This window comes from Drosophila arizonae, chromosome X, assembly GCF_054131065.1.
Source record: "Drosophila arizonae isolate 15081-1271.41 chromosome X, UAZ_ARI_1.0, whole genome shotgun sequence".
Lineage (NCBI taxonomy): Eukaryota > Metazoa > Arthropoda > Insecta > Diptera > Drosophilidae > Drosophila > Drosophila arizonae.
Window position 1 is genome coordinate 7,902,208 of NC_142927.1, and position 26,777 is coordinate 7,928,984.

Below are 26,777 nucleotides of genomic sequence, written 5' to 3' on the forward strand. Positions count from 1 at the left end.
ATGCACGACTTGAGAAGTAGTGAATGGCATAAGGTCAATGAACTCGGCGATTATTTTAGCTGGAATTCTGTCACTGGGTATGCGGCTTCTCGAAGTATGTATTTGAAAATTAGCTCTACCTATCATGGTTATTCACTTATTGCAAATTCTAATCATCATATTATATAAATTTAACTCTTTGCAGGGTATATTCTAGTCCACTCATTCGATCATCTATTTATCAATGCTTCAGCAAATTTTTAGACAATGTCTATATACATTATACATATACTCGCTCTGACTACGAACTTCTTAATATTCAAGCACTTATTTTACAGGGTATTTTCAAGTCCATCAATCTTTATCAAAATGATATTTATTGCGGTTTAAATACCTTTTCTTGGCATGTACATATCAGTATTCAAGCTAACATTTTACAGGGTATGTCAAAGTCTACTATTTTGAGTACTTAGGTTAAAGTGAGAAACATATAAAAAATATATGCACATTTACCAAAATTATATGTTCATATATTTTTTTATGTGTTTCTCACTTTAACATCTAATCTATATCTAGATATGATATCAACTTACTAGCATAAACTTTACAGGGTATACATATAAATTTTCATAAATTTATAAATTTTCATACAAATTCTCAATGCTCATTCTATATGTGTATTATATGTATATATGGTTATCTTAGAAATAATCTTTTGAACTAAAAATACACAAATTTACAGGGTATATTCTAGGCTATTTATATTTAAGTAACTTTTAAATTACTCTCTCTTTGCATCATTACTATTTCATACATCCACAAAAAGTATTTACTCTTTCGCGCTTTCAACAGGGTATTTGCAAGTCTACACATTGCCTGAAATATTAAAGCTGAACTTTGGATTCCACTTTAATATTCTATTTCTGTTTAAATACTCTTAGCTTTTACACCAATCTCGACAGTTTCATGCCTTGCTACAGGGCATCTGTCAGTCTATAAAAAACATATATATATATATATGTATGTTATGTTATATACATGTCTATATATATTTCATCTGACCACATTGTGGCATAATTTAATTTGATTTTCACTTTCATTTTCGTTTTCATTCTTGATTCTCATTTCATTCTTGCCTGCCGGCCAATTATGAAAGGCGCTGTGGGGCTTTTCTATTCAATTCTCATAAAAATGACATTCACACAAAAATAGCTAGGGAGAAGAGAGAGAGAGTGAGAGTGAGCGAGTGAGATAAAGTGCGAAGCACTGAAATGTGCACAACTCATTAGCTGCGGCTTACCACAGTTGTTAGGCTTTAGGACACTCCTTTGTTCTGCGTAGGTGCTTAGCTTCTCCGGCCGTCGTGGCCATCAAGAGCATGAATAATGGTTCAGTGTGAATGCCAAAAAAAGAAAAACCGAATAATCTACTCTCTTGCTGTCCCTCTCTTACTGCCCGGCTCATAATTTTTCATTTAAATTTTGGATGATTGCTAAAAAAGTTTTGAGCATTTCAAATTTGTCTATTCAAGATTGGGCAAGAGATAAAAGAGCTTAGATTGAGCTGTGTTTCAGTTGAGTGGGCAGAGGTGAGTTTGGCCTTGAGGTGTGGTGAGTTGAGGGTAGCTAAAGTTTAGGTGTGTTGGGTTTTATGGTGGCTTAGGTGAGTTATTCGAGCTGTAATTGAAAGAGTGAGATTTGGACTAAGTGAGGGCTGAGCGTGGTGAGTTTTAGGCTTGCCGAGGTGACTTTGCTCAAAAGCTTAAGTTACACATGCATAGGGATTATCAGGAATTAGGATTATCAGGAGTGAATTTAAGTTAAGTCCAAGCTTAGTTGGTAAACTCAGTTTGGGTCAAGTTGAATCAGCTTTACTTCTTAATCTGAATATCTATTCTAAAGTGTTTGGATTAGCATAGTTCGTCTTGTTTAATTCATTGAGTTCTAGTCAATTTTAGGACACATATCCCACTTCTGCCCACTTCGTATATATCAAAAAGGGATTTGCTAAATCGAAGCACTTCGATTGTGAGCTGCTTTCATTCGGGACTTGCTCTCGACATATTTAAATGTGGATTTATCGCTTGGCGTCTGTTGCCGTTTGATATTAACCAAAAAATATCGACGAATTGGGTCAACGAGCCGCTGCATTAGAAGTGAAAAAGCGATAAAAAAAATTAAAATATAATAAAAAAAAAGTGCTAGAAATGGAAAGCTCTTCAGATTCAGCGCTGAAGTGCAATGCATCAAGTGCCAAGTGGGGAAGAGCCTCAAGTGTGGCGAGAGCGTCAAGTCCTTTTTACATTTGAAACTCATTAGTGAGAACTCAGTTAGTGTGTGTGTGTGGGTGTGTCTGCTATCATCTTAGGCTTGACTGTCGTGTGGGTGATAAAAACTTGAGCCAAATTGAATCAAAGTGCGGCATAGACGATTTGTATTTACATATAGAATATTTACACATTGCGTATGTGCCAGTCTGAGTGTGGGTGTTGTATATATGTATGTACATAAGCTATGCTAATGTTAAACCATTATTAAGGCACTAACGCGCACTTGGAGCACAGCAAAACGCAGACCACAATGAGAGAACAATGCCGTCCACGTCTATTGCACAATGTGAGAAATGATGCTGAAGATAGTAGAAGAAATAGAAGATAGAAGTGAAAAGAAAAAGAAGCTAAAAGTAAAACATAGGGTATAGAAGATAGACGATGAGGGATAGAAGATAGAAGCCAAGGGATAGAGGATAGTGGCTACAGGATAGAGAATAGAGGATGGAGGATAAGGGATAGAGGATAGAAGAAGAAGGATAGAGGATAGAAGATGACGGATAGAGGATAAAAGATAAAGGATTAAAGATATAGGATAGAGGAATAGAAGATAGAGTATAGAGGATAAAGGATAAAAGTTATAGAATAGGTAGAAGATAGAGAATAAAAGATAATGGAATAGAGGACAGAGGATAGCGGATAGAGGAATAGAGGATAGAGGATAGCGCATTGGGGAAAAAGGATAAGGATCGAGGATAAAAGATGAAGAATAGAGGGTAGAGGATAGAAAGGATAGAATGGAGGATAGCGTATTGAGGATAGAAGATAGACAATATAGAGCCAGATGATGGAATATGGTATATAGAACATTAAAAATAGAATATAAATGACAGAGGTTACAGGATGAGGGGTAAATGAGAGATGATAGATAGTAGACCATAGATAAGAGATGATATTGACATTGATGATATTAGATAAATTATAGTTGAAACGCTGAAATGGAACACTCACAAAACGCTCAATTTGCTTTTTCAGCGAAACATGGCAATTGAAGCGGCAAAAATTTGCGATGCAAATGCGGCGGGTGGGACGATTATTTTGACAGCGAGTGTATGCAAATGTGTAAAAGCAAGCTGTCAGATGCTAAATACACACATACACACATTGAAGGAGAGTGATACACACATACACACGTATACCCAGCGACAGACACACATGTAGCACACACCGCAGCCGCCAGTTGTGGCAATAGCAACATTTCATTTCATTTCATTTCATTTAGTTACATTTCCACAATTTAATTTGTGTGTTTTTTTTTCATTTTTAATTTAAAAAAATTTATATTTCATTTATATTTGTATTTTTTCGTTGTGCGGCTGCTGCTCCAAGTGCTTGCAGGCACATGTGGCTGACGGGTTGGTGGGCAGGCGAGGGGGCGTGTTGGCCGCGCCACATGCGGCATTAGCACAAAAGCTGGCTGGCGCTCAGTCTGCGGCTAAAATAATTCAAGCAAAACGCGCAAACGGCCAGCTGCAAGCGCAATGCACAAAACAACAGTTAGCCAGCGAGGTGTGTGTCTGTGTGTGTGTGTGTTGAGTGGGCATGGCCAGGGGTTGACTGTGCCCACTTGACAGCCCGTGCAGCAGAAAAAAACAAGTAAGAAAGCTCTAGTCGAGACTGCTCGACTAGGAGATACCCTGAACCCTCTAATCTGATACTCTAATCATTCTGCACTTCTTTTATGCACACATACATACAGACGCATCCACACGCACGCATAAGCATGCGCTCTGCTAACTGCGCAGTAAGCAGCGACTGCGCTTGGGCTGCGCTGCAGTGTGGGCAATATTATGAGAATTTATTTGTCGAATAATTTCTTTTGTAAACATATGATCTTAATGAAACTTTCAGAGTGTAATCATATGGTAAATATGTGTGTACATTCCAAAGCACAAGTCTCTAGTACTTGAAATGCGTTTTTTACAAATTGGGGAAGAAGGGGGCGTGGTATCCAAAATCTGTAAATTACAAAATCTTTGTATCGATTAACTTTATATACAACACAAATTTGAAGACTCCAGGTCTAAAAATGTTCAAGTTAGGCTAAAAAAACAAAATCAATTTTTCGATTATTCTCGATAAAAAAGTTATCGGACGATTTATCGAAAAAATAAAGCAAACTCGTACTGCGTATGGTACACACGAGTATGCATGCCAAATTTCAGCTCTCTAGCTCTTATAACTTCTGAGATCGACGCACTCATACGGACGGACGGACGGACGGACGGACGGACGGACGGACGGACGGACGGACGGACGGACGGACGGACGGACGGACGGACAGACGGACAGGGCTATATCGACTCAGCTCGTCACGCTGATCAAGAATATATATACTTTGTGGGGTCTGCCACGCCTCCTTCTGCCCGTTACATACTTTTTCACAAAACCATTATACCCTGATTTCCCATTTTCAATGGGTTCAGGGTATAAAAAAAATATAAATAAATAGAAGGCAAACTAAAGTTTATGGGCGAGGTATGCAAAAGTATCTTACAGATACTTGCCGCGTCTAGCTACTGTAACTGTGTGTTTTTGTGTGTGTGTGTGTGTGTGTGTATGTGTGTAACTTTTGCCGCAGCGGCCACCACACAATGTCATTAACCAAATGAATGGCTGACGCTGCAGATTTGGTTGAGTCAAAGGGCAGCGGGAAGAGGGTGGGGAAAGGGGTTACGTGGAGAAGGGGGGGGGGGGGGGGGGGGGGTGGCAGAGATGTCGTTTACTTGTGATTAAGTCGGTTGCCCGCAAAAGCTAAGCGCCCGGCTCAGCCCACTCTAACTAGGCCTAGATTACCTAGCTTGGCTTGTGGCCCAACAAATTTCGACAGCTAAACCAGAGCGAGAGAGTGCGAGAGTGAGTGAGAGGGAGATGTAGCGAGCGAGTGGTAGATGAGACTCAAAGGAATGCCAGAGTGATGACAACAACTTAATGGAAATAACTGCACATTTATAAGTGACAACTTTGTTGTTGCCAGCTCTATCTCCATCTCCGTTGCTGTCACGTGTTCTCGCTCGCACTCACGGTGTGCGCGGGCGTGTGTGTGCGTATCTTTGGGCATCTTGCCGTGTTTTCATTGCCTGGGCCAAGAGCGTATAATTTATGGCCAAGGCGTGGCAGACAAATGGCCGGCATATGCAGGAGTTGCCTTTTGGGTTTGGGATCCGACCAGATAGATATATAAATATATATACATATATATGAGTGTGTATGTGTGTGTGGGGGTGTGAGTGTGTGTGTGTGTGTGTGTGTGCACGCACACAATCGCAATAACTAACGGTAAATTAGTTTGCAAACAGAGTGAAAAAGGCAACTGGCAGATGAAACCTAATTTGGACCCGGCACACCATAAGCACGCGCACACACACAGAGTATGAGAGGGAGACACACTCACACACACACACTGACCCACACTCACGCACACATGCTGCGTTGGCCACAAGCGAAACTGATTGAGGGGCAGCTAAACTGGCAACAGCCTGCAACAATGGCAAACCAAACCAAATCAAACCAAACCAAACCAAACCCAAGCTGAACCAAAAACCAAGCTCAACTGAGCGTCGAACCGCATCAGTTCACAACTGCAGCTGGTCACAGTGCACAGCGCACCGCATACAGCTCATAGGCGGCCAAAGTGTTGCCAAACTAATGCAATTTAAATATTTATCGATATGTGTATTTAGAGTCAAAAATCGATCAAAATGCTGATATGAAATGTTTCGGCATAATGGTAAAAGCATGCCACTAAGCCAGCAAGGCATACATAGGTATAAAACTAGAAGCCTTTGGTCCCCATGAAGGTTATCGATAGTGCGGCTTATGGCTTGAGATCTTTGTATCTATGGATTGGACTCTTATATCTCTTATTTTTGCCATTAATGATAGCAGCTTTCATTCCTAGTTTTTCTTATATTAGTAATCGATTTTGAACAATTATCGATATGTATTTATGTAATATTTATTTATGTTAAATCGATCAATTAATTTGAGCAGAAATTTTGAACTACATATTGAGCTAATTAGACTTTATGCTTAAGGAACAGCCTAACTTTACTGATCTTTAATTAAAAAACTATTGATAATATCTTAGTGAAGAGAATGGCGTACCTCAGTCAATAGAGTCGAGTTCTGAGAGTTCGAAATGGCAAGTATTTTTATACCCTGAACCCATTGAAAATGGGAAATCAGGGTATAATGGTTTTGTGAAAAAGTATGTAACGGGCAGAAGGAGGCGTGGCAGACCCCACAAAGTATATATATTCTTGATCAGCGTGACGAGCTGAGTCGATATAGCCCTGTCCGTCTGTCCGTCCGTCCGTCCGTCCGTCCGTCCGTCCGTCCGTCCGTATGAGTGCGTCGATCTCAGAAGTTATTAGAGCTAGAGAGCTGAAATTTGGCATGCATACTCCTGTGTACCATACGCAGTACGAGTTTGCTTTATTTTTTCGATAAATCGTCCGATAACTTTTTTATCGAGAATAATCGAAAAATTGATTTTGTTTTTTTAGCCTAATTTGAACATTTTTAGACCTGGAGTCTTCAAATTTGTGTGGTATATAAAGTTAATCGATACAAAGATTTTGTAATTTACAGATTTTGGATACCACGCCCCATTCGCCCCCAATTTGTAAAAAACGCATTTCAAATACTAGAGACTTGTGCTTTGGAATGTACACACATATTCATCATATGATTACACTCTGAAAGTTTCATGAAGATCGTATGTCTACAAAAGAAATTATTCGACAAATAAATTCTCATAATATTGCCCACACAGCAGCGCAGCCCAAGCGCAGTCGCTGCTTACTGCGCAGTTAGCAGAGCGCAGGCTTATGCGTGCATGTGGATGCATGTGTATGTATGTGTGCATAAAAGAAGTGCAGAATGATTAGAATATCAGCTTGGAGGGTTCAGGGTATCTCCTAGTCGAGCAGTCTCGACTGGAGCCTTCTTACTTGTTTTTTTTTGTTTTGCACAGAAGCTTTCAATTAGCCAGGTCGATTTTTTTCAAGGGGATAGAATTTATTTTATTTATCGCGATTTTCAATTTAACGAGGTACAAATTATCGAAACTCGACTGTACATTAAGTTCAACTGGAGTTCTTCTATTAAGCTTTACCACTGTGGTTAGTGGCTTTACATAGTCTTAACGTCTTAGCTTTTGATTTTTGGAATAAATGTCGATGGCTATCGATAGCTATGACTATTAACTAATCTTCTTTTCAACATATTTAAGAGTATCGCGAAAATATTTATAGCTATCGGTAATATTTTAGAGTTGCGCTCTAATTTTCATATCTCAAAATTCTGGATAAATTCGCGCTCTATGCTGATGGACAACATTTTGTGCATTTAAAATCGATAACTATCGATCATATCTCCGAGCTGGGCTTTACTTCTGTTTTGTTACGTCCTTTTTATTTCATTTCGTGCTCTCAGCTGATTATGCTTAATATTATGGATTATAGTTAATGCATTCCAAATCGATAATTATCGATAAATATCATACGGCTCATTGTATTACCTAGGCAAAAGTATTCCTTCTAGCTTTGACCGTGATTTAAAAGCAAATTAAATTTCATTGAAAATCTACAAACGTGGCTTGACAGGGATAGTATAGCATATCGATATTTGTTGGTATTGAAGCCAGGCTCAACTTGAATTGGGTAATTTCTCATTTTGCTCCCGCTTGTTACACACAAATGAAATCCCAGCGCACATGCCGTCGACTTCTCATCGAACAACCAACATTCCGTAGCCCTATCCCTATAGTGTTTCACCTCTAAACTGAACCAGCCCGTCGCACCTCCTACAGCTACGGCTACAGCTACGGCTCTGTGAAGTTGAGTTCTTCATCTATTTTTTTTTTATCAATTTGGTTTCGGGCTATGTGGCTTGCCAGCTCACATTGCGCTGGCTCGTTTCCACAGTTTTGGGCCGGAGCGTGGCCACAAAAACCGCTGGATTTCATTTTTATACTCATTAGCAAAATGCGAAACGGGTATATATGGTGGTTGCTCCTGGCCAATGGGCAGTCTCCAGAGTGTAGCGCCTAGATTAATGGGAGCATGTTGAGCCATGAATTACTCAAGATGCTCTCTCAAATTACCTACCTTCGAGTCGTAATGAGTCATGTGCATTGGGCAGTCGGTGAGGCTCGACTGGGTTGTTTTGCTGTTTCTTTTTATACCCTGGGTTCAGGGAAATGAAAATGGGAAATCAGGGTATAATGGTTTTGTGAAAAAGTATGTAACGGGCAGAAGGAGGCGTGGCAGACCCCACAAAGTATATATATTCTTGATCAGCGTGACGAGCTGAGTCGATATAGCTCTGTCCGTCTGTCCGTCCGTATGAGTGCGTCGATCTCAGAAGTTATAAACGCTAGAGAGCTGAAATTTGGCATGCATACTCTTGAGCACCATACGCAATACGAGTTTGCTTTATTTTTTTTTCGATAAATCGTCCGATAACTTTTTTATCGAAAATAATCGAAAAATTGATTTTGTTTGTTTAGCCTAATTTGAACATTTTTAGACCTAGAGTCTTCAAATTTTCGTTGTATATATGGTTAATCGATACAAAGATTCTGTTGTTTATAGATTTTGGATACCACGCCCCCTTCTCCCCCAATTTGTAAAAAACGCAAGTACTAGAGACTTGTGCTTTGGAATGTACACACATATTCATCATATGATTACACTCTGAAAGTTTCATGAAGATCGTATGTCTACAAAAGAAATTATTTAACAAATAAATTCTTATAATATTGCCCAAACAGCAGCGCAGCCCAAGCGCAGTCGCTGCTAACTGCGCAGTTAGCAGAGCGCAGGCTTATGCGTGCGTGTGGATGCATGTGTATGTATGTGTGCATAAAAGAGGTGCAGAATAATTAGAATATCAGCTTAGAGGGTTCAGGGTATCTCCTAGTCGAGCAGTCTCGACTGGAGCCTTCTTGTTTCATTTTGTTTTCGGTACGCATTCGCACACGTGTGCTGGACGGGGGACGGTCGACGGCCCAGCTGCCGTCACATGGCGTGCTGTGCTGCTGCTGCGTGGTCAGAGAATGGTCAGGACATGGTCAGGGCATGGTCAGAGTCTGGTCAGGCCCTAGCCAGTCTTTATTAGGCTGCGTTTTCAGTTTCGTTTTTTTTTTTTATTTTTATTTTTGGGCTTCCTGCTGTTTCGCGTGCGCCTTTTAATTTATTTATCACTGGAGCCGAAGCTGGAGCGGCATAGCCGTAGCCACAGCCGGCGCACCGCAACTGGCGAATATTTGTATTTTTTTGGTATTTTTGGCCAGGGTCAGGGATTGCAATTGGAGTCGGGGCTGCCAATTTTCGTTGGTTTCCTTTTGTCTTGTTTGGCTGTTGTTTATGCAGCCGAGTGATGTTAATGGCGGCTCGCATGGCTTGCAAATGACCATACGCACAACCTACACGCACACACGCACCCACACACACACAGAGACAGCTTCGAGCAGATTAATGTGTGTGCATGTCCACTGCACGTTGCACGGCCCTTGGCACGGATCACAGCTGTCCAAAATGTGAGCAATTTAACTTGATTTATATGCGAGCATACGCTAATGTGTTACTCATGTCCTCCACATGGTAGATACATGTGCAATAATCAATTAAAATTTGACCATGCTGTAATAGGTTTTTCATGTTTGCTTAACGCTTATTGAATAATTGAAGAGAGACGCGCTCGCTGTTCGATTTTAGATGATGACATGGGCAGCCATAGATGACATAACACACAGAGAGAATTGTTAGTTTTTATAATTTATGAATGCTTCTCTCTTTCACTTTAATTGTAGAGTATTTTATCAAAGCAGTTTTTTGCTTCTCTTTTGCGCTAGTCTCCAATTAGGCACTTTTAATTGTGACTTTCTCTATTTCTCTTAGCTTGTTACTTCATTGTTATGTGCTCCTTCTCGATTCATTTTTCTTGCTTTACTTATCATGTGCTCGCCCTTTTCATTAAAGAATTTTAGCTTTTTTCTGCTCTTCTGGCTACCATTCTTCTTTCTGGCTTTATTCCTCTAATCAAACACATCGGATATGTGACTTTCATTCAGGTTTTGCTGCTCTCATTTCTTTTTTTTTTTTACTTATTGAGCTTCATCAGCTCTCACTTTTTGCTTGGCTTCTTTTTTGCTGGACTTCTTGGATCACTTATTCGCTTGACTGCTTGATAAAGCTGTTTTTCGTCTATTATTCAGAATTTAACTTTATCTCTTGCCTTGCATCTCAATTTGAGTTAGTCAACTTAGTTTTTACTCAAGTGCAAAGCAAAGCTTCTCGCCTTAGTTTTTACTCTGCTTTTTATTAAAAATTCTAACATTCAACTTTTCGTAATATTTAACTTGTAGGAACTTTTTGCTTGGCGCAGCTAATTGCTTCTCTCTGCTGACTTTACTTTTCTGCTCTCTTAGATATACATAGATGTAATAGTGCTTACCCGTTTCCTGTTAGCTTCTTCCAGCCGAATTTTGCTTTCACAATCTCTTTCATTTGATTGACATAGAAGTAACAATGATTATCTCAGAACTTATCACAGCGCTTCTCGCTTCTCTCGCGCCCTGCTTTGTCTTTGTCTCAGTGTAGTCTTTGCTTTCCTCTTCGCTTCTTCCTGCTGAGTTTTCCCTTTCCGATTCCTCTTTATTATTTGATTGCTTATCTCATAACTTATCAAAGCTCTTTTCGCTTCTCTCGCCCCCTCCTTGCATTGTCTTTGCCTTTGTGTAGGCATTGCAAGCTGCATCGACTGACAATCTCGAGAGCTTCAATATATTTTCCTGAGCTCTTCAACTAAGACCTGTCGACTTGAGGGCCCATTACTCAAAAATGTCAAAGCCAAGTGGAAAGTGTCAGGGGAAACGGCGAAGCACTTGGCGCAGCAATTATATTAACCTGCCCATGAAACGTGAGCTCGTTTAAGGCAGTCCATCAAAGGGACCAACGGCTTCAATGCCAATGTATGAAGATCTGTATAGATATATATGTATGTATATATGTATATATACAGCTGATTTATGTAACCATCGGCCACAATAAATCCTCAATAATTTATAGAGTTGGGCGACCGCAACATTGACCCGAACGAAAGCAAAATTTTGTACAAATATTTGTCTCAATCAAGCGGAAAACCCATGCCAAAAGTGTGGGAACAATTTACGCCAAGCCACGCCCCCTCACCGTGTCTTTTCGTAGCACAATGTGACAAGAACCGGACAACAGGGCAGTCAATTTATATTAAGAGACTTTCTGCGTAGCCCTCGCCAGCAGCAGTCGGTGGGCAAGGCAATCGGAATGGAGCAAAGCGCTAAAAAGGGAATTCAATAAAACATTCAGCGAATGGACGGAGTGGAGAGTGGGTGAGAGAGAGAGAGAGAGAGGGGGGGGGGGGGGTGAGGATGTGCGGGCACGTTAAGGGCAGCTCAGTGCCGAACTGATGTTGTTCCCCAGATGCCAGCACTTGAGCAGAAAGCAAAGGGGGGAGAGAGAGCGAGAGAGAGGGAGGGAAAGAGCGAAAGCGACAGCTGAAGGCATCGAGAGCGATAGGGTTTAAGCAATTGAAGATTTGTGCAGCTTAGTTAGAGTAATTCCGTTCAACTGGTTGGGATTATGCACGGCGTTTATACAAATACTCCAAATATTTTCTAAAGCATGTCGGCCCACTTCCGAGGCCGAGAAAGAGGTAAAGAATGAGACAGCGAGAGAGCGAGAGAGAGTAAAAAATATTTGTACTCGCATGCAGCGCATAATAAGAAAATTCCTATACGGCTTGGCATGCCAAATGCTCATCATCCAGCCAAGCTGTAGTTCGTGAGTCGGCTGTCTCTTTCTTCCAGTCTGCCGTTCTCTGTCTGGCACACTCATTCACTTTCTCAAAATGGCAAAAACGCTCAACTATGCAGCCAACAACTCTGCATCGCATTCACGTACTACATTGAGGCTAACCGCCAACACTACAAACAACGCGGAATGTCATAAACTCATGCTCTTATAGCCAGCAGGACACACATCCACACACTTGGACATATACATGCTTACACACACACACACACACACCTGAAAGCCAAGCGTCAAAAGCTGACTTTCAAGTTCAACGTAAAAAAAAAAAAAAAAAAAAAACAGAAAGTTTTTCATGTTTTCAAATAGGCATCATAGGCTATATTGACTAAAGGGTGTTTTTGTTAGCTAACTAGTATAGGGTGTACTTGAGATACTCTAGAGCTATGTTGACTGAATATTGATAAGCTAACGGAACATAGCTTTCAGATTAGTCGCAAACAAAATGAATGAAATAAAAGATTTTTGAGCTGACTTTGAATATTGTACATATACATATATCAATTATTTATAATATTGTATACTATTTATAGTATCTGAAATTAAAGAGAAAATTTTGTATAGAAATTTATGGATATATAATACCTTTGATTAACATCATTATAGTACATTTAAGAGATATATACATATATATTACATATATTGTATGTACACTCAGAGTATATCTTATATATATGACATGGGCATATAGACATAATACATACTTATATTATAGCTTAGAGCTTATCTCCATTCATATTTTATTCAATTGAATTTTTCTCTTTTCGAGTCATTTTATTGTAGTGCTCATCCATATATTTTTCTTCCAGCCAACAGTTCAAGTTACAACACATTTTGTAGCTAACCTCGATTAATAATAAACTTTTTCAATTAAAGCAAATTTATTTCACACATTTACAGCGCGTTTGGCAAGGTAACTGAAATTCGATGCCACAAAGTGCAAAAACTATTTTCACTTTGTTTTGATGCTCTGCTAGCATTGAAAGGACGATGGAGTGTATTTGCTTAGGTCAAGGCGGAGAGGGAGAGAGACTGAGAAAGAGAGAGAGAGAGAGAGAGAGAGAGAGAGGGCGATTTAGTAGATCAGTACACATAGGTGTGCTTTATACTAAATGATATAGGATGTATGATGTATGATGTGTGCATGATGCATATATGACGTATGATGTATGTATGTTTTCATCTATTCTTAGAATCATAGATGTATATACATCGTCTATATAGACGAAATGCCCGTCACATCTTGCCGGGTATTCATAAGTTGGGTATACTCCACTAAAAAAAAAATATATATATATATACAATATATTCTTTTTCCTTTTGTTTATTGGTATTTTGAGCTGAGGGCCAAGGAGCAGTCAAGCAAATGCAATAAACTCGGAACAAGTTTATTAAATTTACAGTTATGTGTGCAATGTATTGCTGCTGTTGTTGTTGCTGCTGTTGTAGCTTAAATTGCCGACGGGATAAAAGCTGTTAAGTGTGAATGAAAATGCAATTGAAAAGTTAAGACAAAGCAATCGAGAATAAAGCAATTGAAAAGTGAGTCAGAAAAAGGTAGGGGAAAAAGAGAAAAGAAGTAGGAAAATCCAGTCGCTGTCTGCGCAAACGTTTTTCCCGATAGTTTTTCTCAATTTTCGTACCTGGTTTTATTTTAGTTTTCTTTGGGACGTCAGCTGAAAAGTAGGCAACACACAAATCGAATTTCCAGAAAATTAAAACTTTTTGCGCTGCGTCTTCAATGTGGGGAATGTCAGCTAAATGTGTGTGTGTGTGTGTATATATATGTGTATGTGTGTGTGCATTCCCTCTCTCTGTGTTGAGATTAAACATCTGAATTGCTTAGATTCCATTCAAAAGATACTCACTTGCGCTTATTGGACTGTCACACAGCAGCTCAGCTCAAAAGTAGGCTGCAAAGAGAGCCGACTCACTTAATAATGAATGAATACAAATGTTGAAGCGTATATGAATGCACATGAATATATACATATATGTATGTATATATGGCCCATATATATTTGGCCTAGATTTTGATCTAGATCTACACATTAAGCAAATTGAACAATTCAAATATGCAAAAGCTGAGAGAGCATTTAATTTCATTATTAAAAGCTATTTTCCTTTTTTTTTTCTTGTTACTTTTAAAATGGGAAGACATACATACATATATGACTTATATGGAAATATACGTAATGAATTATAATTAAATGTCTGTGTTCTTAATAAAAAAATTTATACAAAATAAAGCAAGTAAGAAAGTAGCAGACGAGTGCTACTCACTGCAGAATACTCATTCAAAATCTGAAAATATTGCAGGAAAAATATTTGATTATTATAATTATTATTATTATTATTTTTTGCGATTTTAAAGAAGACAACTGTAATTAAACTGGGCGTGAAAATATAACTGTTGGTCCTTCACTTTAAAAAACGTTTTAAGTTACAGGATATTTTTCGATTCGACGCGCTTCGCAAGATAAGTTAAGATAAATCGTCGGTGATAAATTGGAGAACAATAACTCAATTGTTTAATTTGTAGGATTCTAGTGTCGCTTGTTACTCCTTAAAATGGGCGTATATCATCCGTCAAATCTTTTCAGTCTTGAATTATCAGCGTGAGTACTCCAAATCTCAACTGGTTTCTGATATACTGGAAGGGACTGAATGCACCCATTGGGTGTAGAGAAGGTTTACCATGTACATATATTCTAAATTTCCGGTCTGGCGAAGACAGCACAAAACCAATATGCTCATATCATTGACGTGAATGAGCATAGCTTGAATGATATACAAAATGTTCAACATTAATGGAGGACGATGAGGGGCACACTATTCTGATGAAGCGCAATACCCAAGAGCTCAGCTCAACTATAAATTTCTGCATATTATGCATATTAAGCTTCCTCTCTCACTCTTTCTCTCTCTCTCTCTCTTTCCTTCCCCTCTAAAATTGATACATTATCCAGCTACTGATTGGAATTGTTATGCATAGCAAAATCCGAGAATATTCCAGTTGAGCTATCTTCAATAATTATGTAGATTCAGTTAATATGCTCGGCATTTGCATAATACAAACTCAACTCGGAATGTATTATATCGGGAGCCAGTGCAATCATATGTGATAACAAATTGTGAATATTTTTCAGTTATTCGAAAGTTAAGCGAATAATAAATTGAACAGATAAAGAGGAGAGCCGAGATGCAGATAGAGATGGAGATGGAGATGGGAGTGGACGCAGAGGAAGCTGAACAATGAGCGCAATTTGTTGTCTATAAGCGTTGTTATTTCCACTCGAGTGAGACGACAATGCCACTGAGTGGAAGAAAAAGTAGAAGAAGAAGCAGCATTTGCCAAATGGAAATTCAGTGTGAGAACACGTTTCATTCTGCTCACATTTTCCCTCTACTTTTTGCTACTATTTTCCACTTTTTCCACATTTTTTTTGCGGTTGTAAAACAAACAGAAACGAGTTGGCGCGGACACCGTTTGGCAAATGATATATGTGAGTGCCTCTACCAATGCTCCTGGTTCTTGTGCGTGTGTGTGTGTGTGTGTGTGAGACATATGTAGGATAACAAATCAATTTTAGTGCCAGACAGTGCAGAGCAAAGGCAAAAAACTCACTGGAACTACACCTCAGCGCTGGACTTCAGCTCTTTTGGGCGCACAAATTACTTCCGCTGTGCCGGACTATAGAGATGGCACTTGAATTGATTCTTTGAATTGACAGCTTAGAAAATTGTTTCAGATATTGTAATTTATATATCATAGATAGCTGATGCTGTCAGAGCTGGATTTGCAAATTATTTTGTAAACCATGAAATTGGCCAGCCAGAGGCAAACAGGAAGAGAGAGAAAAATCTTTAAAGTGACTCCTTCGAGAACCTCTCCCTAAAGACTCTAGAGAGTCCAGACTCTTTATATGAATGTGGTGAGCTCTTGGGTAGACTTAATTTGGTTTCCTAGACTTGAAGCAGACTTGGCCCTTGGACTGAGAAACTATGAACTAATGCCCAGTTTTCAAGTCTCAATGTGCCTAAACTGATTCTCAGTCTTCAAACCTAAAGAGCTTTTAGCTGATTATCAGTCTCTTCTACATGGACCTTCAGGCGTATTTTATCATCTACAAATCTTTCTTTTTCGATCTATTCTATATAGTCTATTTAGTCTTTTTAGTCTTTCTGGTCTTATATACTCAACCCAGACTATCTAGTCCATCCAGTCGATCTAGCCTATCTAATTTATTTAGTCTATCTGGCCTATCTAGTCTATTTAGTCGAATCTACTCTTTGTAGTCTATTTAGTCTATCTATCCTATCTAGTATAATCTACCCTATCAAGTTTTATCTATTCCATCTAGGCTATCTAGTCTATCTACCCTATCTAGGCTATCTAGTCTATCTAGTCTACGTAGTTTATCTAGTCTATCTAGTCCATCTAGTTTATCTATATTTATCTAGTCTATCTAGCTTAACTAGTCTATCGAGCCGATAAGGTTCATATAATGTATCTAGTCTATCTAGTTTATCTATTCCGATCTAGTCTATTTTAGTCCATCTATTCTATCTAGTCTACCTAGTCTATCTAGTCCATCTAGTCTATCTAGTCTATCTATTCTATCTAGTCTATCTAGTCTATCTAGTCTATCTACTCAATCTAGTTTATCTATATTTAGTTAATTAGTTAGTCTATCTAGCTTAACTAGTCTATCTAGCCGATAAGGTTCATCTAATGTATCTAGTCTATCTAGTCTATCTAGTTTATCTATTCCGATCTAGTCTATTTTAGTCTATCTAGTCTACCTAGTCGATCTAGTTCATCTATATTTATCTAGTCTAATCTACTCTATGTAGCTAGATAAACTAGTCTATCTAGTCTAATCTACTCCATCAAGTCTGACTATTTTATATAGTCAAACTAAATTCACTTCGCTATCAATTTGGACCAATTCATACCTGGTCATAATCAACATAGTTGCCTAACAGCTCTTGGCGCACACTTCAGTCCACCAAAAAAGCAGATGAAGAGGAAGCAGTTGGGGAGGAAACGAGATTCGTCATTGTAAAAAAGGCAATGGACAGCGGTAGCTGCAGCAACAGCTCCATTCATAGCTCCAGTTCCATGGAGAGGTCCGCCTTCGATGCTCAGCTCTTGGCTGTGTGCTCTGGGCACTCGGTTCTTCGTTTATCTCAATAAATTCAGTGGCGAAACGCAGCGAATCGCTGTCACTTTTGATTGTAATCGAGTGTTTGCAGCGTCGCTTTTTGCACTCCATGTGGCTGGCAGCGGCACCCGTCGGCGGCTCCATGCCACACAGCACTGTCCATGCTCGCTGTCAAACAGTTTGATATACTTTGCAAACTACGTTTATACGATATCCATGCTGTGTCTGTCTGCGCGTGTGTGTGTGAGTGTGAGTACGTGTGTGTGTGTGTGTGTGCTTGCCAATTGGATTTGACATTTTATTGGGTTTTCTTTCTCGTTACTGCCGCTCCACTGAGTCGCAGCTCCCTCTGGCCGCCTCCGACCCGGGTCCGGCCCGGTTGAGATGCTGTTGTCGTTGTAATTGATGTTCGGTTGCCTGGCCGGGAGTCCTTTGGTAACATAAATCTAATGACCTGAGCTACGCATACAGCTGCACCGGACTCGACTGCGGTTCGAAGTCGAGAAGATAACATTCAGCCTGAAAGATTGAATTCCTTTGCCGTTCGTCCTTGCCAGGCCATGGCTTGGCTTACGTTTATTTTTTTCCTTTTTATATATTTTATTTTTTTTTATTCTGTTTTTTTTTTTTTTTTTTTTTTTTTGGGTAATTAGTGCTGAGGCAACTTGATTATCTTGGCTTGTACTACAAATTCGCCCCACACCGACCCACTTCAGGATAGGGCCAGCGCACGTAATTGTGCTCGTATTGCAATCATTCATTTTGAGCTTGTTATAAAATAGCAAAAAAGCAAAAGGCCATAGTCAAATAACAGACAACTGGGCGGACAGTGGGCGAAGCAAGCCTTAAGAATGTTTTTTTTTTTTTTTTTTTTTTGCTAACTGAGGAACTAAATAAACAGAGGCTGGTGCTCAGCAGATGTAGCTGAGACCATCATTAGCTATTTATGTGAAGTAATTTGGGGCTCTATACGAATCGAGGAGAATGTTGAACTAGCAACTTAACTATTGCTAGTGTTCAAATAACTTAATAGATATATCAAGCACTACCTGAAAAGGTTCTTTAAAAACTCTTTCTTAAGTACAAATATAGTAACTTTATATCTAAGGGTCTTAAGACCTTGGATTCTGAGGATACCCAGATTAGGAAGTGGTTAAAAGTGTGGCGATCTGGTACCACGCTTATTCTTAATCGATACTATCGATAATAAACAATCATTCAATTTACCATCATTAGTTAATAAGAATTGTGATCTTACTCTTTAAGCTTTAGCGCGTCACATTACACGTATGTATATCGTAACATGATTGATATCCTACGAGCTTAATCAAAATAACAAATATTGGAGATAATTATAATTGTGTTATAATTTAATAAACATCATCATCAATTAGTTTTTTTTTTTTTATTTTTTATTTATTTATTTTTTTTTTTTTATATATATTTATTAAGTGCAGAACCGGTACATCAAAAATAGAACCATAACAACACAGCGAAGGTAAATTAATAATAGAGCCGAACCCCATATCATCAATTAGTGACCACCAAAACATCTCCATAAAAGCTTTCTACCCCGAAATATTTCTGTATCCTCAAATTATACAGGCTCTATATGATACAGTCATAAAGCCTATGTTCTAGATGTTACCTTGAAGAGATCAACTGTAAGCCATTAAATGATACTCCTATGCAGGCTTTAGATCTTAAGGTCTTACAGGCTTGTGTCTTGAGTATACTAAGGTTATCTTGTCTTTCTCAATATATGCAGGCCTTAAGTCGTTGGGTCTTCGAGTCTATGGTACTCGGGTTACCTAGTTTCATAGAAGACTTTCGGCCTACTCAATGTTGCTTCTTTTCTGCACTTTGCAGGTCTCTCGGACACAAAGCTACATGAGATCTTTCTGGATGACAAGGAAATCAAGCTGAGCTGGATGGTTGACTGGTATAAGCAGGAGGTGCTTTTCCATTTGCAGAATGCGTTCAATGAGCAGCATCGTTGGTTCTATTTGGGCTTTTCGAAACGTGGCGGCTTGGCCGATGCAGATATTTGTTTCTTTGAGAATCAGAATGGCTTCTTCAATGTGGTCACCGACACCTACACCAGCCCCGATGGTCATTGGGTGCGTAAGGACTATCAGCAGGACTGCGAGGTCTTCAAAATGGACGAATTCACGCTGGCCTTCAAGCGCAAGTTCGATACCTGCGACCCGCTCGATCTGCGATTGCATGTAGGTGAAACAATATACTTCCAATTTGGAAAACTCTCTGCTATATGGGCTGTCCTGCTTTGCTTTGCAGGAGGGCACCATGTACGTGGTATGGGCACGCGGCGAATCGGAGCTCGCTCTGGAGGATCATCAGTTCGCGTTGCCCAATGTGACGGCTCCACACGAGGCGGGTCTGAAGATGTTGCAGCTACTGCGCGCCGACAAGATCCTCATTCCCGAAACGTAAGTATGGCGAGGCTTCCCTTTAGCCTTGAGGGGGATGGGTCTTACGCTCTTGGCTATTCCTCAGCGACTTGGCGCAAATCGAAATCACGCTGGAGCAAGCGCCGGTGCCCAGTCAAGAGACCACTTACTGGTGCCATGTGCAGCGTTTGGACGACTTTGTCAAGAATCGCATGCATATCGTGCAGTTCGAGCCAATCATCAAGTCGCCCGGCATTGTGCATCACATGGAGATCTTCCACTGCGAAACGGACGAGCACGCTGAGATTCCACTCTACAACGGCGACTGCGAACAGCTGCCCCCGGCAGCCAAGGTCTGCTCCAAGGTAATGGCACTGTGGGCCATGGGCGCCAGCACCTTTACGTATCCACCAGAGGCCGGCCTGCCAATCGGTGGCTCCGGCTTCAATCCCTACGTGCGGCTCGAGGTGCACTTCAATAATCCAGAGCTACTGGAGGGTGAGTAAAGAGAGAAAACTAAAGAGTTCGTGCAAAGATCAGAGGAAAATAATGGAGTAGAAGGAAAATTGGGCTTGAGATTGGAATGAAATGAAAAAGTTATTGCAAAAATCAGAAGAATTATTTTGCTGAGCTGATAAAGAAGAAAATCCTCAAGATTTTCATCTGTACTAAAGTATTAAGAACTATAACGGAAAAGTTAAATATTTAGTGTTCAATAAAAGATTTTAGAAAACTCGATTAAGATCAAGAAAATCCTTTATGTGTCGATAGTGATATGTAGGTGCCTAGAGTCTAGGTGTGAGATCAAAGACTTTAGGCTTTATTTATAATTATATAAAGTTTATATATTTAAAAAAAAAAAAAAAAAAACAGTTTAAAAAATATACAAAATTTATAAAGTTGGAATAAAGCTAGGAAGTTGAATTAATATGCAGAAATAAAAAAAAAAAAAAAAAATCAAGAAATATATTAATTTTCCGTGCATTGAGGAATTATTCAATCAGCAAATCAGAGCTATCAGCAGGTGAGGGTATATTCTAGTCATGCATAGTCCAATGGATATCTTTGTTTATTTACCCACAAAGTTTCGTTGTTTTTCTTAAATAGAGAAGAGGAAGCTCAAAGGGGCAAGAATGTGTTCACACTGACAATGGCAATTTACCAGGGGTAATTCGATTTAGATGATTGTTGAGCTGCTGCTTTTGTGCGGAGCGTTCCTCACCTGTACTTCTTTTTCACTTTTTTGATAGGAGTATACAAGAACAGAGATGTATGTATGTATGCTATATACATTTGGGTGTATGTATGGGGTTGATTTCATTAAAACTTTTGTATAAATAACAACAGGAGGGAGTGACTGTGACTGTGACTGTGACTGAGTCGGTGCCTGCGACTGCGACTGCGACTGCGACTGCTACAAGCCGCTGAGCTGAAGCAAAATGTCATTATTGCTGCTTGAAGTGTCCTTGTGTCCCCTTATATCCTTACACATCCTTGTCGATGGCCTCATCTAGCGCAATGCATGGCCACACAACATACTCACTGAACCACTCAGCCCAATGTCTTACTCACGGTGTGTGGCTCTGAGCGTGTGTGTGTGTGTGTGTGTCAGCTAGAGATGAGTCGAATTTCAAATAACACGAGCAATAATAATTATTTTTTCTCTTATTTCTGAATTTTTCGTTTGGTTATTTTTATTTATTTATTTGAAAAATGGAATAAATTTAATTTTCAAATTCTGCTTATACAGTTTTCGATTTTTGTTCTTAATTATTAGATTTTATTCTTAAATTAAAGCAAATTAAAATTTATTAGTGTCAGTCTTGCTGTCTGCCCGTCTGTCAAGCCATTTTTATGGTATTGTTATAGAAGTTTGAGATTTGAAATCTAGAATATATACTCAAGGAAACCTCATCTGATAAAGTGCTATAATTTTACCGATGTGCTTATGGGGGCGTGGCAGATCGGAAAAATGATCCGGTAGCGTTTGAGTATTCTGTAGTCTGTAACTCCCGTTATCAAAATTTTTTTTAAATATTAATTATAATTATTATTTTTGTATATTAAAAGCTTTTCTCTTGTATATATAATTTTTTTTTAAATTATTTTTTGTGTATTTTTATTTATATATAAAATAAGCTATACTATTTACTATATTTCAATAATTATGTAATAAGCCACGACGACGACTCACGCACAATCACGAGCTGTTATGGTTCTTAAATCGCGTGAGCACGAGCTGCTGAGTTGTGCCTGTCTCTAGGGATTGGGGGCGTTACGACGTGTGTGCATCTTCAAGGCAGCTGCTGCTGTCCGTCGTAATTTCTGTGCGCCTGCATTAATGTTAATCATACGCCCTGCAGGTCTGATGGACAACTCTGGATTTCGCATTAAATTATCGAAGACGCTGCGGCAATACGATGCTGGCGTCATGGAATTGGGTCTCGAGTATACGGACAAAATGGCGATACCGCCTGGCCAGACGGCCTTCCCACTGAGTGGCTACTGTGTGGCGGACTGTACACGGGCCGCATTGCCAAAGACGGGCATCATTATATTTGGATCGCAGCTGCATACGCATTTGCGCGGCGTTCGCATCCTGACCAGACACTTCCGGGGCGAACAGGAGCTGCGGGAGATAAATCGCGATGATTACTATTCGCATCACTTCCAGGAGATGCGCACGCTGCACTACAAGCCCCGCGTCCTGCCGGTAAGCATTAAATTCATGCTTTCACTCTATATGCAGAGGGTAATCTGCTCTGCATCTTTCTCGCCCTCTCTCTCTCTCTCTCTTTCTCTCTGTTGCTCTGCAGGGCGATGCATTGGTCACCACCTGCTATTATAATACGCTTGGCACTGCGAATGTCACTCTTGGCGGCTTCTCCATTAGCGATGAGATGTGCGTCAACTATATACACTACTATCCGGCCACCAAGCTGGAGGTGTGCAAGAGCTCTGTTTCGGAGGAGACACTCGAGGATTATTTTATCTATATGAAGCGGTAAGCGGATGAAATGCGGGCGTGCTTAATGTTTCAATTAAGACGGAGAGGGGGTAAAGCAATGGAGTTAACAGCAGCAGGTGGAGGGAGGTGGTGGGAGGAGACGGAGGTAGAGGTGGGGTCGCAGACTTCCCCTTTAGCAGAAACTGAGCGAGTTGAGAGACCAGCGGCAACGCAACCTAATGGCACTTTCTCATCTATCTGTCCCTCTCTCTCTCTCACTCTTTCTCTCTCTGTCTGTTCGTTCTTCCATCAAAGGCAAAAGTTTGGCATTCCGGCATTTGTTGCGGCTCCGGTTTGCGGCTGCCGCGCTTTAAGCGTATTCATAACGGAAATGTCTTCAGCTTCCTGTTCATCCGTCCGTCCGCCCGTCCGCCCGTCCGCCCATCCGCCCTTCCGCTCGTCTGTCCGTCCCGTTCGCGCTTTCCAAGGTGCACGCTAATTGCCAGCGTTAATGGGCCCAGGCCTAAACTGGCAAAGTCCTTGAAGGCGCGTCGCATTGTTAGTTGGCTGTTTGTGAAGCCAGCGTCAAAAGAAAAGTAAAAACTCATCTTCGCTTTATTTTTGAACATTAGATTAGAGACTTGCGAGACTTGTGCAACTTGCGAGACTTTTTCGGCAGCCCGAAAATTGGGTTCAAGCCTCGTGCCGGCACACAAAGGCCGCCTGATTGAATGAGAGAATGAGAGAACTTATGAAAATTTACGTAGCACAAAAAGGTAAAATCCGTAGGTGTCTGCCAGCTGTGACGGGCCTAAAAAAAGCTTAGCCAAAATAGGCTGCCCGTATAGCAGGCAAACAAAGAGATAGCTTGATATATATGTATATGTATATGTATATGTATATGTATAGAGCACCTTTAAGTCGCCGACAATCGCTTGTCGACTTCCCATAAAGAGGGCCTGAGCAATGCATTTCCCAAATTTATGACACCCAAAATAAGGCGGTAAAGTTTAGAGTAAGTTGAAATTGGAAAGTATTTAAAAGTGTTTCATTCCCATTCCATTCCTTTGAAAAAAAGAATTAGCTTGAAAAGCGGACAAAGTTTAAAGTGAATTGGAAAATATATAGCAAAGAGTGTTTCATTTCCATTTCATTCCGGCTTGTTTTATTTTTTTTTAAATAGTAGATTTTAGTTCCATCATATCATCTGATCATTAATTGAGTTTACTTCACTGAAGGTTTCTTGTGTTAGTCTTTGTTTCATTCCACTGTTCCAGGTTATGTTTTGGCTGTATGTATTTATGCCTTGATTAGCCTTTTTCTATTGCTACACTTTCGGCATTCTCCTTTGAGTTTGTTTCATTCCATCGTTCCACTCCATATCCTTACTAACTATTCGGAGTACCAAACTGTCATTGGCGACAGAATGAGGTGCAAAGGAAAATTTCTCATTGAAATCGCGCCCAGACGAGGCGGAGATATTTCGCTTAGCCCTGAAAATTAAAATTCCATTCTCTCTCTTTCTCTCTACCTCTCACCCTCTCTGCCTCTATCTAGCAAGGAGCATCAGCATGGCATACACTTGAACGGAGCACGTTCGGCGAATTATCGGACTATCGAATGGACCCAGCCGCATGTGGACCAATTATATACGATGTACATTCAGGAGCCGCTCAGCATGCAGTGCAACCGATCCGATGGCCAGCGCTTTGAGGGGCGCAATTGGGAGGGCGTGCCACCGACGCCAGTCCAAATCAAAATACCCATTCATCGCAAGCTCTGCCCCAACTACAACCCGCTCTGGCTGAAGCCCCTGGAGAAGGGCGACTGCGATTTGCTAGGCGAGTGCATCTACTAGGCAATGAGCAGTGAGCACGGCGGACGGATACGGAATTCCAATTACGTATTTCGGCGATGGGGGCGGGGCATGCACATGGCACGCACACACACACACACACACACACACTCGCACGCACACACACACTCAACACATACACATGCGATTACAAATGGCATGCTTTTGGCAGCGGGTTTGTAAGGTTCTCTCTAAATGTTTTCATTTGTTTTCTTGTTGTTCTTTTTTTACATTTTTGTTCAGGTTTATATAGTAGTATATGATGATTGTCATCAAGAACATCAATATCAACGCTTATTGTCAATTGAAATGGCAAAGACAAAAGGCTGGCGGGTGGACTTTGGCAGGGGGCAGGGGCAGAGGCAGAGGGCAAGGGGGCGGTGCGGGTACGTCGTCGGGTGTTTGGCAACAAAAAACTTTCTTTAAATAACTAATGAATTGTTGGCCTTTGAAATTTGCCGACCGAGCTGCTGGCCCCGGCTTGAACCGGCAAACGACACAAAGGGAAAATGTTAAAGAAATGTGGCAAAAAGAAAAGAAACGAGAAGAGAAGAAATGAAACAAAACAAAATGCACGAAATGCCGTAAGGAAAATAAATGGAGAAGCTGTCGCAGTCGCAGTCGACGTCGCCGTCGTCGTCGTCGTCGCTGTCGTCGTCGCTGCTGCTACAAAAGCAAGCGGCAGCTCGCTCGGGGCCACGGACTGAAACAGTTTTCAATGCAAGCTGACGGCCCTGTTTATACAATATAAATGAGTCAAGTTTTGAGCCTGTCGAAACGCGTGTAAGATAAAAAGGCTGCCCAGTCCACCTGAAGCCGTCTGTCCACCTAGCCAGACCCACCCCTCGCAGCAGCTATCAAACAGCTCTAATTGCCCGACATCAAGTCAAGTGTTCGGCACTTGCAGCCGCACTCTTTGCCATTTCGATTTCGATTTTTTGTTTGGATAGCCAACAGCCAGGCATGTGTCCAAATCAATTGTCGCCGATTATCGATAGCAAGCGTTTATCGATCTTCGATTTAGGTATATCAAAGTTTATTTCGAGTTGCAGCTGAAGAAGAGAGGAATGTGAATGAAATAGATGAAATGAGTATATGTTCAGTATAGAACGAGCACAGTTGAGCATATTTAGAAAGGAGTATAAGTATTAGTAGAAGTGGGTATAAGATCTGCTGCGTACGAGTCGAAATGAGTCTAAGAACAGATGAAAGTATATAGAAAGGAGTTTAAGAACAGTTGAGTATGCGTAGATGTGAGAATAAAATCAGTGAGTCGGCATGAGTAGAAGATCAGCCGAGTATAAGTAGAAAGACGTGGAAGATTTGTTGAGTATGGGTCGAAGTGAGTTTAAGATCAGTTGAGTAAAAGTAGAACGAAGTAGAAGACCAGCTGAGTATGAATAAAAGTGTGTATAAGATCACCTCAGCAACAAATGAGTATAAGATCAGCTAGGTATGAATCAAAGTAAGTCTACGATCAACTGAGTATGATTAGAAGTGATTTAGGAGAGGCCAGTATAAGATCATCTTAGTAGGAGTAAATCTCAATATGCCATCATTGTAGTCTATAGGAATGGATCTAAGATGATTAGTAGGAAAATGTGTAAGAGTATGACTATGAATACGGCTAAGTATGAGCAGGAATTGAAATAGACTCAATTGAATTCATATAGAAATGAATACGTACGAGTATAAGTACTATTGAAAACGTGTAAACTTTGAGTGCGAATGAATATACAACAATGAGAATTTCGACAACTTTTGAGTACTTTTGACTCTCGTTGACAACTTTCGAGTACTTCAAAGCGGTTGTTGTTGATGTGCTTGATGATCAACAATTTTTTTTTTTTTTTTTTTTTTTGCATAAAACGAAAATAACCAAAGATGATAAATATTTGATGTACACAAAATACATATGCAGAAAACATTGAATGGATATGTTTAAGTGGAGCTACATACATATATATTTAAGATGTGATAATTGTTCTACAGCTAAAAAAAAAAATGAAAACCTATATATGTACTAGATGGAAATTTATATATAAAAAAAGTGGAAACAAAGAAAACTAACTAAAAAAAAAACCCTAAAAAAATTATATATATATATACATATATATTATATATGAAATGAAATGTATACAAAAAGTAACTAATAATAAAAAATGACCACCATACCAGAAGAAAATGTTCTTTTTATTTGATGGCTAATTGTGAGTGAGTATTCTGCAGAT

General features: G+C 39.9%; 1 protein-coding gene across 9 annotated transcripts in view; it reads left to right on the plus strand.

Annotated features, from left to right (window-relative positions):
- Window positions 1-26,557, plus strand: part of Tbh (Tyramine beta hydroxylase) — a 43,850-nt gene extending 17,293 nt beyond the window's left edge. For all 9 annotated transcript variants that reach the window (XM_089473775.1, XM_089473767.1, XM_089473770.1 and 6 more), the window contains exons 3-8: window positions 19,203-19,561; window positions 19,632-19,783; window positions 19,851-20,242; window positions 22,108-22,457; window positions 22,561-22,748; window positions 24,249-26,557. In XM_089473775.1, the coding sequence (XP_089329901.1) occupies window positions 19,203-19,561; window positions 19,632-19,783; window positions 19,851-20,242; window positions 22,108-22,457; window positions 22,561-22,748; window positions 24,249-24,549 (1,742 nt within the window). In that variant the 3' untranslated portion in view covers window positions 24,550-26,557. The remainder of the gene's footprint in view (window positions 1-19,202; window positions 19,562-19,631; window positions 19,784-19,850; window positions 20,243-22,107; window positions 22,458-22,560; window positions 22,749-24,248) is intronic.
- The last annotated feature ends 220 nt before the right edge of the window (window positions 26,558-26,777 follow it).